Below are 15,034 nucleotides of genomic sequence, written 5' to 3' on the forward strand. Positions count from 1 at the left end.
AATTTGGTGTTTTTTTTCTGTCTCTATTGCATCATGTTTTGTTTGAGTTTCTCATATTTTTGCCATATTGTACATGTACATCAATATAATGGTAATGTGTCCTTTGCACAGTATTGTCCTGAAACTGAAAACTGCTCTTTATTGCTGGACTGAGATTGCTGCATTGAGTGTGTGGTTTACAGCATAGACAGAGATTTCTATCAACTTTATATTTAATCTGGGGGATAGTTTATCTCTTGATGGGCCACTAACATGTATTACACATGTCTGTTTTATCGATTTGTAGATGTTATCCTCATAGTTTTATGGTCATCACCTTGGTAACTTCTTCAACACAACCAGGTTTGTGTTGTCACATGAATGTTGATCGTTTGGAAGATGGACATAGTGAAGCTCGAGGCAGCTGTATTACCATGGCAATGGCCTACATTCCTCACCAGGGCCGGACGCTATGATCATGAGCAGGCGGGACCCAGTACCAGCCTGTCCTATGCATGGTTGGTCTTTATTTACATTAATGTATAGGCTTGTTCTTAGCCAACAAGTGCATTAAAAAAAAAACTTTCAAACATAGCCTATAGCTACTAAAACTGAAATCAATTCAATGATTATTCAATGTGTCAATACATCCAACACTGACCCCCACATCAGCTTTTTATATTTTTCTTGGAAAATCTGATTTTCCTAAATAAAACCTGTTTTTAAATAATGAATGTTTCAAATTCATTAACGTAGTATTTTATTCTTAGGAAAATTGTCAACAAAACAACTAAACTCACATGATCAAGCAACAGGCCACTGCAATCGATGTGCTCGACGGGCGACTTTTTCATCCTGAATCAGGACCATGAATGGATTGCAGAGAGAATCGAGCGGCGTGTGGAGGTAAACATGGAGAAGAACGTTGGGTCGCTGCAGGAGCAGGCTATGAAGAGGAAAGAGAGGCTAAAGGCGCTCAGAGATAAACAGCTTTATGTAAGTTTGTTGTCTGGTGTGGTCTAGTTTCTGATAAATGTAACACAGCCATTAGAAAACCTGTTATTTTGCTGGTGAGGTTACGTTAGCCGACCTAGCTTGTAGCTAATGTTAGCATGTCCATTTAGGAAATCAGTTATTAGCTTGGTTTGCGGGTTTGTTGATGTGCTGTCGAGAATGTAGGTTTTAATTAAGTTCCGTAATTACTTGTTGTTGTGCTTTTGTCGTCTACTTAATCCTTGTTTATTTGCCTGTGCTAATTTCAGAAGCTAATTCATTCAACGCCGCGTCGTGGTCCCAAGTTAATACCATCGCTAAATCTTAGTTAAAAACAATAAATGTTAATACCTAACTGGATTAATTAGAGCCATCTGTGTTGTTCCACGTGTAGGTTGCACGTTACATAATGTGTATGTATCTGTTTAGATCTGCCTTTAAAAAAAAAAACCTATATGAATGTGATCAGCCTCAGCTTCAGTGGTGATCAGTTACTTTTTATTTCCACCATCAACAAGCTTATAGGTCTTTTGTGACATGTTATAATCCAGTTAATTTAAAGGCACGGTTTCAAAAAAGTCCCAACTTGTGAGGCAGGATTAGTGTTGCAGTGAATTATGTTTAATCTAGTAGTTGTCAACTATTAATTTATTCACCAATTGCTTATGACAATGTATTAATCTGTTTGAGGATAATTGGAGGATTATCTGCAAACCACTAAATAAGCCATGTGTAGAACATGTTGGCGGCCAATCAGGAGACAAATTAACTCCTAGATTAAATATAGAATGCCTATAACAAACTATCCACATATAAACATCTGATAAACCCTTAAAATACCATGCATCAGTCAGGATAAATGACCAAATTAGATACAGTATAATGTATTTTATTCAACAAAAATACAACTGTTTACAATCACAGTACAAGCTTTAGTCAAGGAGAGAGCTGCAACAATCAGTTGATTAGTTGTCAACGATTAGATTAGTCTCTAATTCTTTATTGGTTAATCAATTTTAGTAACTTTTTAAAGGAGAAAGTCAAAATTTTGCAGCTTCTTAAACGTGGATGTTATCTGGTTCCTTTCCTCAGCAGTTTAATGGACAATGGAAGTTATCATTAGTTGCAGTCTGTACATAACATATTTTATCTGCAAACAGTTAGCAGGTACAACCTCACTGTCTTGCCGACAAGCTCATCCATCCATCCATCATCTATACACCACTTAATCCTCACTAGGGGCGTGGGGGGCTGGAGCCTATCCCAGCTGACTCAGGGTGAAGGCAGGGGACACCCTGGACAGGTCACCAGTCTATCACAGGGCTACACTTAGAGACAGACAACCAAGCACACTCTCATTCACACCTACGGAGGATTTAGAATCACCAATTAACTTCAACATGTTTTTGTACTGTGTGGGAGGAAGCCGGAGAACCCGGAGAGAACCCACGCTGCACGGGGAGAACATGTAAACTCGATGCAGAAAGATCCCGGGTGTCCTCACTAGGATGCGAACCGGAGACCTTCTTGCTGCGAGGCAGCGGTACTCCGACAAGCTCAAAATGCTCAAATTTAATAAAATTGACTTGCGGCCACACCTCGTATATCTTAAGTTGCAGCTGTAGTGTTTTTCTAATTGCATGGTTTCAAATTGCAATTTTGGTTAGAATTCAATTTATTGTTCCTCCCACATCTTTAAGGCCTTCACCAGGCGTAAAGTTCTTGGAAAATGTAAGGAACACAGAAAGATATTTCAATATGAGAAAACTAGTGTGAGGATATCAGCGAATTTTTAAAAAGTTGCTGTTTGAAGAATAACTCAGCTGCATTTGGTGCATTCAGTTGAGGATTTCATGTGAAATTTGGCTTGAGCTCCACAGTGTGAGTGAGTCTGATTTTATCTATTTGTGTTCAGCTGCCTGAAGAACAGGAAGATGATAATCATAACTGTGGTTAGGGCTGAACAATGTGCAAGAAAAATTATGCTCCAATTATTTTTGACAGACATTGCATTTGTCAATATGAGTAATGATTTCAGTGGAAATTGTGTTTTTGTTTTTCCATTTCTTTTCCTCTTTAAAAGATATAAATGAGGATGTGACTTTAGCTGTGGTCTATGCTGAGCAAGAACGCTCTCTTAGGTCTGGAGAATGTGTTTTACAAGCTGGTGCATCCACAAAGCTTCGTGTGAAATAGTTTTTATGAAGAATAATTGAAGAATAATAATTTAGATTAATTGTATAGCCCTAATGTTGGTCAGTGTTTCACTAGTCATTTACTTTTATCAAGTCACCAAATTACTGAAAAAAAGACAAATTAATATGAAATGTTATCAAATAATTTTGTTTTTTTCTGGCACACAGTTGGGAATTTGATTTGCCAGTTAAAACATATTATTTATAGTAGAAAGTGAAGAAACTTTGTTCATAGTTAACAAAAACAAGAACAAACTTTAGTCAAGTATGCAGATACCTTAGTTTACAAAAAAACCAGAATCCATCAAAAACATTATTACATTCACAACAAAATATAATACGATCCCTCCTGAGGTGCTGTCACCACAATGTGCAGCAAAACCGAAGCCATGTGTAGCAAATGTTCGAGGAATTATTTAGCATTTATTATCAAGATGCTTCCTGAGCTAATTTTATCCGTGATTATTGTGCAGTGTCAGGTTTTCATATCGACACAAACCTTGGTTGTTGAACTGCAGGACTGAGAGCAGGATGTTCCACCAGTTTGTCGCCGCTGTCGTCGTTGGACCATTACAACATAACACAAATATTCTGCTCCACGATGGTAGCCTTTCAATTCTTGATAATGAATTCCTCTTGCAACATGAAACGCAATTCAAAGTGCATGCCACTGTCTTGGCAGTTAGATGAGAATGCGTTTCGCTGCACAATTGTTGAGCAGAGGCACGCTACGTAGGTTCGCTAGATAAACGGTTGTTGACATTCCTGAAGTCTGTCGTTGTTTTCCTTTTGTGCTGCACTTCAAGAATGAGTCAGAACCCTGAATTGTTCTAGCAGGTGAACAGGAAGCCTCTTCAGGAAAGTGCAAGCTGGGAGGGGTTCCAAATCCTTTGTTACAGCTTTTCACATGGGGTCAATATTTTATTTTTTTTTCCTGAATTTCTTCCAGCATGTTTCATCATTTATGTTCCCTGTTGTTTACACGTGGTCAGTGAAGTGTACGCCGCAGTCAGAGATGTGTTGTTGCACACGTAACGCCAGCTCGGGTGACAGCTAGAACATACTCATCCTATTTTCCTAATTTCGTAGCTCTCTTAAGTTCTCAGCTTCTAAATAGGTCACTGTGAGAAACAATGAAGCTCACAATGCAGATGAGTTATTGACTCCAAAATGATGGCACACCACACAAGAAGTAGATATTCTAAATTATTTTTGTATGCAAATGTTAGCCGACTGTCTTTACTGTGCCAGAACCAAAATGGCCTGTTGCTTACTAGAGCTGCAGTGAATAATAATAGTTGTCAACTATGAAATGAACTATTTTATTAACCAATGAATCAATTTTTAATAATTTTTTAAAGTCTAAATTTTCTGATTCCAGCATAAAATGTGAATATTTTCTGGTGTCTTTGCTGTTGTATGACAGTAAACTAAATATGTTTGGATGACAAGGACGTCATCTTGCACTTTGGGAAATGTATTTTGAAGTTTTTCCCCTTTTTTAGGTATTTTATAGACCAAACAATTGATTTACAATGAAAGTAATCTTTGATTTCAGTCCTAATGCATACACCAGCACACGTCATTTCACTCATAATAAATATAAAATATAATCAACACAAGCTGTTTGCAAATTTAGAGTTATCTCTGATTGTTTGATTGTGGGGACTGTGTGGGAGGAAGAGGATAATGGATGGATGGATGTTTGATTGTGACAGAATACAGTGTTCGTTTTCCCCATCTTGCAGCCAGTCCATTGGTTTAACAGTACAAAACATATATACTCTAAATTTAACTAATTTTGTGTGACGATATTCTCACAGGGGCGAGATCAGGAAGATGGGGAGCCAGAGAACAAAAAGGCCACGCTGGAGGAGACCACTGAACAGAAGCACAGGTTGGTTCTACCACACAGCCCACAGCAGTGCCTGTGAATTTTCTGTCCTTTTGAATATGTCTCATAAAAGCCAGTCATGGTTTCTTCAGTCGTTGCCCACTATTGCTCACCCGTTTAGCAGAGGTCTTTTTAAGCTACGCAAACGGAACTGAAACTGATATGGAAGCGCATCATCACAGCATTTATCTGACCTTTATCTCCACAACAGCGCATGTCCCGGTGCAGGTTGTGAGACTCAGTGTTTACAGTGGGCTGGATCACAGTCTCGCGCTATTAGCTGCTCAAATATCCTGCAGTTTGCTCAACTTTGTGTGCGAGTTGGTAGGAAGGAGCAGCCATCTTTCCTGTCCTACAGGACCTTTTTTTCCATTGTTTATATTTAATGACTGTGACGGTGACGGCACCGAGGGAGTGCCGTTGTGTTTCCTCCAGTCCGACAGGACAGATCTCTCTCATGAGAATGGAAATCGCTGTGAAGCCAAGAGCCTGTTTTAGACATTTGTCTGTAAAGAGAGAGAATCGGTGTTGTTGTGAGTCTGGGTTTTTTAATTTGCAAGGTCTCGACACTCATCTGTAGAAGTGTGCGGGTGTAATGTATCTTGTGATTGGTATTAAAATTTCATGGGAGATCCAATTGCTGAACCAAGACAGGAAAGAAGAAAACAATCAAAATATTTGCCTCCACCTATTTAAAATAATGAATCTCCACAAGTTCAGGATGTCAAAGTGTACTGATCACGTGCGGAGAGGTTTTTTTTTTTAGCTCGCGGTGTGTTGTTATACATTCCTCCAAGCTTATTCCACAAAAGGCACCAACCACACCGGGCAGCTTTTCCTGTTACGTCTTGTTAGCTGTTGTTCAGGCTGCTGGGTTAATTTTTAAAATAGACGGATAATTAGATTTCTGATTCTTGGAAATTGCAAATAAGATTAAAGGAGGCTTAAAAGCCGCTGATATACAGTCAGTACGTGTTATGTGTAAATGAAAAGGTATTTTTACTGCGGTGAATGAGCAGGTAGCTTGATATCAGTGTAAACACTCTGCTGCACCTCCTCCATCACCACAGTTCACTCCAAACATTTTGGCCACTATTGGGGCAGTGCTCTGAAGGTATCACTGGCTCTCTTTGACAGCACAGTGTGCTTGAAGTGGAAATGTGTAAACACGCTCCAAAGGTTTTGGAAGCACAAGAGACAGTCAAGAACAAAAAGCTTTGAAGGTGGAGAATTTACACGTGCAGTCTGTTTGTCCTGTCTTTGGTTCTGCTTATGGTGGCTCTTAGGAGGGCAAAACTGGAAGGGCGTCTGAGTGTTTTAGTCAAAAACATCTTGTAAAATTCAATTTGGATATTAATTTCCACAGAGGATTTCCCCTGTCATACGCCAGCAGGTTCAAACTTCCTGGTACGGTCGCTGTTTACGATATTTATGGTCCTCTTATGACCTATAATAATAATTATGGAGCCCGCTTGATATTTCCTTTTGTTTAATCTAATCGACTGACTGTATTGCCAGAAAATTTGCACTTTGGCTCACTACCTTCAGGAACCTAATCTGTTTTTTGTTTTTTTTAATTCCACTTTATCCTCCAGATTCCAGTTACATTTTTTAGGCTGCTCACTACAGAATAGTGAGAGTGCCAAATTACAAAAATAAATCAATAAAAGAGTAATAAAATATAAGTGGAAATAAAGAGAAAAATAAATAAAAATTTAAAAATAAAAAATGTAAAAAAGAATAAAAGAAAATATAATAAATAAAAAAATTTAAAATAAGAATTAAAAATATATATAATAATTAAAAAATATATTTTTAAAAATGATTATTGTTTTTATTATTTTATTTATTTGTCTTTATATTTCTACTTTTATTAGCCTTTTCTTTTATGGTTTCATTTTTGATTAATAATGCTTTATATTGCCGCATTATTTATTTTTTATTTTATTTATTTTATTTAATGTGGAATTTCTAAACTTTAGCTCCAGTGTAAAGTCCTGCACCGTGATAGGGAAAGTGCAACTGTGGCTTAAAGGTAGACTCAAGAATGTCTTCGGTACAGCAGAACAAAGTTACAGTCCACATCATTTGTTTCACAAAAACGATGAAGATGCTTCACCATGCTGAGTGTATCTTCTAACAACAGCTCCTCTGTAGACCGTTTCTGGGCCATGCTGCAGTTATTTTATTGATAAAGTCTGTGCTATTTTCCTTTCCATCTGTATTGTTGTTGTCTCCTGCTACGAATGGTTTGATTCTGATTAATTTTAAAATGACACTTGTAGAATGAGGTGCTTAATTTTCCCAATGAACTTACTCACCATGTATTTGTTTGCTCAAGGACCATCGGAAAGTTGGAAACCCAACGATTCTTTATTGTTTTACAGACTGTGGCTCTGATAAATGGTGTCATTGTGGCATTTATTAAAATATGGTAGGCTTTTCAAACCACCAGCATGTTTTGGGGTTAAGAGGGTTTATATAGAGTTATTTAAGAGTGACAATCTGAATGTAGACAAAAAAGAGGATGATGTACAACAAATGTCCTTGGCCCAACTATCTCCAGGACACCCCAGGAAGAACCTGATTGAAGTGAGGGATTTCATGACACGCTGTGCCATCTTTCTGTTGATTTCTTCACAGTGTGAGCTGTTAAAGGCCAATAAATGATGGCTTGTTGTTACCCCTGAAGGGCCTTCTGGCTACTCAATGCGTTACACAAGTAAACTATGTCTTCCTGCTTGTTTATACAACCCATTTATTTAATCCAGGATGTTTATTATATTAGTTTGAGTTATATGTAACAGTATTTCAATTAACCTCTGAGTCCTACAGACCCGCAGATGTGTTTAAAAAGCATGTTAATGTTAAAAAAAAAACTGCCAAAATTACACCAATTTTTCAGACCCAGAGACTGTAAAAACCGAAGAATTGGCTTTTTACCTTTCTGATGAATTAATTATGTGTGACGCACACAAAAATGAATCAAGTCTAACTTTAAAATTGTGAGATTTTATCCAAAAAAGCACATTATTCTACATGTCTCATTTAAAACTTTGCCAAAAAGTAGCTGTTTGCATTCACTTAATTCTACAAAAAGCCAAATATTCTCTCAGCTAAGACGTCATTAGTGACTCAGCCACAACCCACAGTCACGTGACAGAAATTCTCAGTGTTCTTGGCTGAACTGCAGACAAGTATTTAAAGAAACTGTATGGAAGTAGTAAACTACATCTATTTTGTAGCCACCATGTTTTATTGGTGTTTTGAAAATCTGTGGACACTTGTTGTACATATTGAGCCATTTTTTTTCCTGTTTTTGTAACAAAAAAATAAAACGTCAAACGAATTCAGCTTTTGTTTTTTTCTTCTTTTTTATTGCTTGATAGCATTCTAACTTCACGATGCTGTACAGAGGACGTTTCTGAGGGTTGTGCTTTTTCCATAGAGGTGCAAGACTTTATATTGAAGTAAAAAATGGACCCTACAGTGGCTAAATATGTGATGGGAGCAAAAAAACACCCAGAAACTGCTTGTAGTTCAAAGGGTTAACGTGCTGGTGTATTTCACTCCAGCTAAATGTGCTTCTTGTTTGTTATGTTTGCTGTTTAAGTGGCTTGAGACTTCAGTTTGAGGATGACATGAACAGACGTATTGGGTATACTCCCCCGCAGAAACAGCCCCTTCAGGATCTGATATGTGGAAAATAGAGAAAGAGTGATGTGTGAACCGAGAGCGGACCTCAGTCGGCCAACAGCAGAACATGACTAGCATTCCTGCCCATAACCATACAAGGCATTGGTCTGTCTGCTGGCAGCAGGGGTGTGATGAATGTATCAGGAGTGCACCCTCTCAAGCTCCACCACAAATCCATGCTAAGCCCAGAGCAGCTGATAACTGTCCAGCCCGCTCAGACAATAGTTTACCTCTGCCTCTGGAAGCCCGCTGTAATCTGCAGAGATGTCACCCTGAGCTCGCCAAGAATTCCTCTGTGTCGAGATGTGATGAAAGACTGCGTAATTCAACATCAAGGACTGCATTCCTCAGCTGTTTGCTGCCCTCCGCGAGCCTGTGCCCAGGAGCAGGTGGAACATGTTAATGTTCACAGGAATAAAGGGGGACATTATACCCGACCTCGTTTAGACATTAGAGGTGCAGCTGTGCAGGGATTGCAGATGGTCTTTTTATGCCTTTTAGCCCGTGGTGGAATGTATTTGCCGACACTGCCACCTCCTGGACCACCAAGAGCGTCTCGTTTGCCGCTCATATCACTAGAAGTAGACTCTCATTGCTCTGTATTTCTGTCCTCAGAGAGCTGAAACTGAGGAATTATACCCCAGAGGACGAAGAGCTGAAGGAGAGGCAGGTGCCCAAAGCCAAACCTGCATCAGGTGAGAGCTCTTTAATCATAAAGATGCACTGATCACACATTCTTTTGGTGTTTCAGTGCCTTGCTGTTTATATGCTGTGGCTGCATTGCCTCCAGGAAGGTCAGAGCTGGACGGTCCTGTTTGAGTACTAATCACAGATCATCAGGGCGGGGAGGGTTACTTTAAAACTGCTTTTTAATATAATTACCTGTTCAAAAATGTAGTCAGTATCCTTATTGAAGCATCACAGTATGAAACTAAACAGATTACTTTGTGTTACTTTCTGATTACACCACTACTAAATAGTCGAAAAAGGGCAAAAGAAAATAAACGTTATGCTGATGTAGGCTTAAATTAGTTCTGTAATGTGTGCACATGTGCTTGGCTGGTTGCCAACTTTCAGCTTCCAGTTTTAGTGAAATTTTGAGAAATTGAGGAAGTGAAACTATGTGGGTTTATAGATCGCTTATATATACTATTTTGATTAGTTTAAAAGTAATATGAGTAAAGTGATGCTCTCAGTAGGGCAAGAAAAGAGATGCTGCAGCATGTTTGAGGAAAGAAGTTAAAACTGTTAAGTCCCATAATCCAATAATACTCAGAATAATAATAATTAACAATAAACAGGCCAAATCTGCTGACAGCATCTTTTTGTTATTTACTTTTATCTAAAGGCTGAAATGTCATGTAAAATGATGATATATCCCATTACAGCAGCTTGTGATATCATAAAATGTGCTTCCATTGTTACTAGGCTACTTCTTGATCATTTGATTCTATAATGATATTATGAGTTTAATGATTAGAGGGGCTGCGAGGTGGGTCGGTGGTTAGCATCGTTGCCTCACAGCTAGAAGGTCGCCGGGTCGCGTCCCGGTGAGGACACCCGGGATCTTTCTGTGTGGAGTTTGCATGTTCTCCCCGTGCAGCGTGGGTTCTCTCCGGGTTTTCTGGCTTCCTCCCACACAGTCCAGAAACGTGTTGAGGTTAATTGGTAATTCTAAATTGTCCGTAGGTGTGAATGTGAGTGTGCTTGGTTGTCTGTCTCTAAGTGTAGCCCTGTGATAGACTGGCGACCTGTCCAGGGTGTCCCCTGCCTTCACCCTGAGTCAGCTGGGACTGAGCGGAGGATTAAGCAGTGTATATATAATGGATGGATGTTCTATATGCAGCTATTGTAAGCATCCATACGCTCAGTAACGTCACTATTGCAAACGTCCGATGTGAGATGGAAAAATCTCAGTCATAGAAAAGAAAAAGAAAAACAACTTTTACCAGAAGTAAAATATTTTAATGTTGCATCCTGATCTATCCGGTCTCCATGTCGATGATCATTTATAATTACAAGTAGGTAATGAAGTTGCTTTAAAGACGCTCGTATGGATTCTGCTGCCGCCTGATGCTGCAGATATATAATAAATTCAGAGAAAAGACTCGTACAAACAGCTGGAAGCAACAAACTAAACTTCTGATCCTGTTTATCCTGTTTTGTTAATTACACTCATTATTGGTGAGTTGTATTTTTATAGACATTTCTTTCTGTAATAGATGTGAAAATATAGAGCGAGGTAAACAAGGCCGAACTCACAATGAAGGCGTGCTGTTCCATAAACTAAAGGCATGTGAACTGTGGCTTTTATGCAATGTTTATTGACGAATGTTGGAGTTTAGGCAGAGACTGAAAAGTGGGAGATTGTAACCCTGGTAACATATGGGTCTTTCACTTATTTAAAAATGAATTTTGAAATTTCAAACTAAACGGAATATGTCTCTTTGTTCTGTAACTTTAGCAGAATGTAGTTCCCCGCAAATCCTTTATAATTAATGGTGTGTTCTTTGTTTGCAGTGGAAGATAAAGTAAAAGACCAGCTAGAGGCAGCTAATCCAGAGCCCATCATTGAAGAAGTGGTGAGTGCTCCTTTCTATCAATATGTGATTTGCTTTAATTAAGCATCTTTAGCTTCTAAGTGCAGCGTCTTTCTCTTCTCAGGATTTGGCCAACCTTGCTCCAAGAAAGCCAGACTGGTAAGACTTCTTTTTTTTCAGTGTCATTTTCCACTTTCTATAGTGCATGAAACCTTAACAAAGACATCATTCACTGACTTTGTCTTTTCTTTGTCATTCTGATTTGAAGGGATCTAAAGCGTGATGTGGCAAAGAAGCTGGAGAAGCTGGAGAGGAGAACACAGAGAGCCATCGCCGAGCTCATCCGTCAGTATTCCCCGTTTCATGTTTTTTGCCTTTTATCACAAAATTTGTTGTTTTTTCCTGTGACGCCGCAGAGATAACAGAGCCCGAGCTTGGCGTGAATTATTAGGCTAATTGCTTTGTGACTCCCAGACTCTGCGGAGGCTTGAAGCTGTCTGATAACATCAGTGGTGTGATTCCTCCACTGATGTATGATCCACATTCTAAAAATAGCAAGGAGCTCTCAGGAGCAAGCAAAGCAGGTTTAACTGTAACAGGAGTTTTCCCTCGTTTTCAGTGTGTGACAGTGATTACTCTTAATTCAAAAGCCTTTAGAGCACAGGAAGCAACGTGCTTGAGTAATAACATTTAATTAACTGTAATCACGCAGTTAAAATGCCAAAGTTATTGAATCACATGAAATAGCTTGCACGCAGACATTAACAAACAGCAGTCGGGGATTTAGGTTTTAGTCCTCTGTGCACACCCAGAGAGGATTACAGCTGCAGTGGGCTGCGTTTTCTGTTTAGGGGAGAACATGTCGTTTCCTCTGCTCTGAACAGAACTCTGCTGCCTGCCAACAGAATGTACCATCTGTGAGCAGCGCGTCACAGACAACAGAGCTGTTCTTTTACATGGTTTGATCCTCACTAAAATGCATCGACACATCCATCCATTCATTTTCTTATGCTGATCTGTGGCAGCAGGCTAAACAGGGGCTTCCCTCTTTCTCAGTCCCTCCTGGGAGACACTGAGGCGTTCCCAGGCCAGATGAGATACTGGGTCGACCTCCTTGAAAACCTCAAAAGGAAGGTGCCCAGGAGGCATCTTAATAAAGTGCCTGAAGGAGCAGCTTCTTTGCTCCAGGCTCTGTCCAGATTTCTCACCAAATCTCAAACGCCGAGCCCAGCCACCCGACAGAAGAGACTGGCTGCTTATGGCTCATTCTTTACCCAGAGTTCATGACTGAGGTGAAGGTTGGAGCTTTTCTTTCCGACTCAGCTCACTGTTCACCACATCAGTCCAGTACAATATCCAGCGCTCCATTTTCTGTCACTCATGAACAAGATCCTGGGAAACTCTTCTACTCGGGGCAGCAACTCACCTGCAACCCAGAGGCAACAATCTGTTATTTTTTGGCAGAGAACAATGGCTTTAGTTTGCTGCAACCTGCCTCAGTGCACGCTGAAGGTCACAGTTTGATGTTTCCCAACCTGGGCAGCCTCCTCACCCAAGTTGCACTTAGATGCCACAAACAGGGTCTGAGACTTTAGCTGAGTCTACTGAAAACGTGTTTGTGGATAGAATATGAACACTGGCACACTGTGGTTAACTAAGCCTGAATAAAATCATAGAATTAAATGAAGCTTATGCGTAGAGGATGCAGTGAATGAATGAATGTTTGTGTCCATCCAGGGGATCGTCTGCGAGGCAGTGAGGAAGAGTTAGCCGGAGCAGTGGGAGCAGTCAGAGAAGAGGAGGGAGACTCGGACTGAATCCAAAATGTGACAGGAGAAAAGAGAAGACAACAACAACAACAAGGATGGCCTCAGTTTACTGACGCTGTACCGTCACGTCTGTGCTGCGTGAACAGAGACGCCTGGTTCCATCGAGTAAAGTCATGTTTCCTGTCCTCGTGTTGTTACATGTGAATATGTAGTAACACATTCTGTATATGTGGATATTGAGCTGCATTGTTTATGCAATATTTTGTTGTATTTTTATATCATCAAGTAAAATAATGTGGATTTTTCAAACGCCTGAGTAGTTTTTGTTGTGATTTATTTTTGCTTCTGCTGGAGAATCTACAGTCGTCCTCAAATGGATTCATCTCCTTCCATTAAAGAAAAGGCAAAATTCACAACTCAGATAACTAGAAACTGAAAAAAATAATAATAAATAAACATTTTCTAAATTAGAATTTAGGGAAATAAAACATTGCTTTTGAATTGTGGTTGAAAAACAGCAACAACAAACAAAACTGTCCTGGACAAATTAGAGCACTTTGCTGATGAGCAGTGAAATCCAAGTAGCTGTCAACAGGTGCAGACGTCTGATGGAGAGTTACAGAAAACACCTGATAGCAGTGATTGGCTCAAAGGGTTGTTCAACAAAATATTAGTTCACGGGTCCCATCGTGCTTGCTTACTTTTTATTTTTGATTTTTTTTTTATATTTCTATTGAACCACAATAAAAAAGCAATGTCATGATTTTCAATTTCAACTTATTTCAGCTGCTTTTTTCCTTCTTTAATGGGAGGGTATGGATACATTTGAGGACGACTGTAGATAAAACCATGATGTGGGTAATTCAGTGTCGTTATATGGATATGCACCAATCAGCCACGGCATTAAAACCACTGCTGTTGCTCATCTCATCACAGTGCAATGTCCTGCGGGCAAATTTGGTTCCTGGCATTCATGTGGATGTTACTCTGACACGTACATTCTACCTAAACCTTGTTACAGACCCAAGCACACCCCACTGTGCAACAGCACTAGTTGACGTCAGTGTCCCTGGCAGAACAATCGCACGAAAACAGCATACAGGAACAGCTCAAGGAAGCTTGGCCTCCAAACTTTCCTGATTCCAGTCCCGTCACGTATCCACAAGATGCATCCAAGCAAGTCTTATCCATGTGGGGCCCGCTCTGCAACTCACAGCTGCCAAACACCCCAGCAGACCTGTAGGGGGTTTTGAATTTGTGGCAGTTTGAAAAATTACAGTTAAATTGTTGGATGGTACCATAACAAGATTTATCTGCGGTTGTCAGTTTTGCATCTTTGTGGGTGTCTTTTCGTCATCACTTTGCATCTTTTTGCATCTCGTTGCGATTGTTTTGCATCTCTTTGTGGTCACTATGCGATTCTTAGTGGTCGTTCTGCACCAGTCTGTGGTCATTTTGTCTCTTCATCGTCTATCTATCTTTCTTTGTGGTCATTTTGTCACACTTTGGAGTCGTTTTGCATCTCTTTGATGGAAAACGACCACAAAATACAAAACTATTTTTCCAATTTCTACATTTCTGATGTGCATACTCTAGTTAATAACAGAATTAGACAGAAAATAACGTGCAACAAACAGTTTTGTCACCAAGCATCCAAAAAGACAAAAGACATTTTTTTTAAATACATAATATTTATTCAGAAAATCATCTGAAAATTCACTCCCTAGTTATAATTAAGTGACCCCTATGCACTCATGGTAGTTACTGCAACATTAATGTCTTGCTACATTTGAATCAAAAGCTAGTTTTGATCCACTTGGGTGATAACACAAGAACAAATATGAACAATAAGCTGTATTTGGTATGACATTCACAAGTGAAATCTATTGCAAGCACCTGAACTAAAAATGCTCCTATTCTTTCACAGTAAAGTGCATCTTCTGTCCACATAGGCCCAAACTGTCTCCT

General features: G+C 39.5%; 1 protein-coding gene across 1 annotated transcript; it reads left to right on the plus strand.

Annotated features, from left to right (window-relative positions):
• Positions 1-792: 792 nt before the first annotated feature.
• Positions 793-13,379, plus strand: ccdc12 (coiled-coil domain containing 12). The gene is made up of 7 exons (XM_008285678.1): positions 793-975; positions 4,991-5,064; positions 9,373-9,452; positions 11,278-11,339; positions 11,422-11,456; positions 11,566-11,642; positions 13,035-13,379. Exons 1-7 carry the CDS (start codon positions 808-810, stop codon positions 13,112-13,114), a joined length of 576 nt encoding a protein of 191 aa, XP_008283900.1. The 5' UTR covers positions 793-807; the 3' UTR covers positions 13,115-13,379.
• Positions 13,380-15,034: the final 1,655 nt, after the last annotated feature.

The sequence above is a fragment of the Stegastes partitus genome, unplaced genomic scaffold (genome assembly GCF_000690725.1).
Source record: "Stegastes partitus isolate 25-593 unplaced genomic scaffold, Stegastes_partitus-1.0.2 Scaffold413, whole genome shotgun sequence".
Classification (NCBI taxonomy): domain Eukaryota; kingdom Metazoa; phylum Chordata; class Actinopteri; family Pomacentridae; genus Stegastes; species Stegastes partitus.

What these genes read in the sequence shown, in the direction of transcription:
- ccdc12 (XM_008285678.1), top strand. Translation starts at nt 808, where the DNA reads ATGTGCTCGACGGGCGACTTTTTCATCCTGAATCAGGACCATGAATGG. An exon ending in TCAGAGATAAACAGCTTTAT is followed by an intron (nt 976 to 4,990) that starts GTAAGTTTGTTG and finishes ATATTCTCACAG; the next exon opens with GGGCGAGATCAGGAAGATGG. An exon ending in CAAAGCCAAACCTGCATCAG is followed by an intron (nt 9,453 to 11,277) that starts GTGAGAGCTCTT and finishes CTTTGTTTGCAG; the next exon opens with TGGAAGATAAAGTAAAAGAC.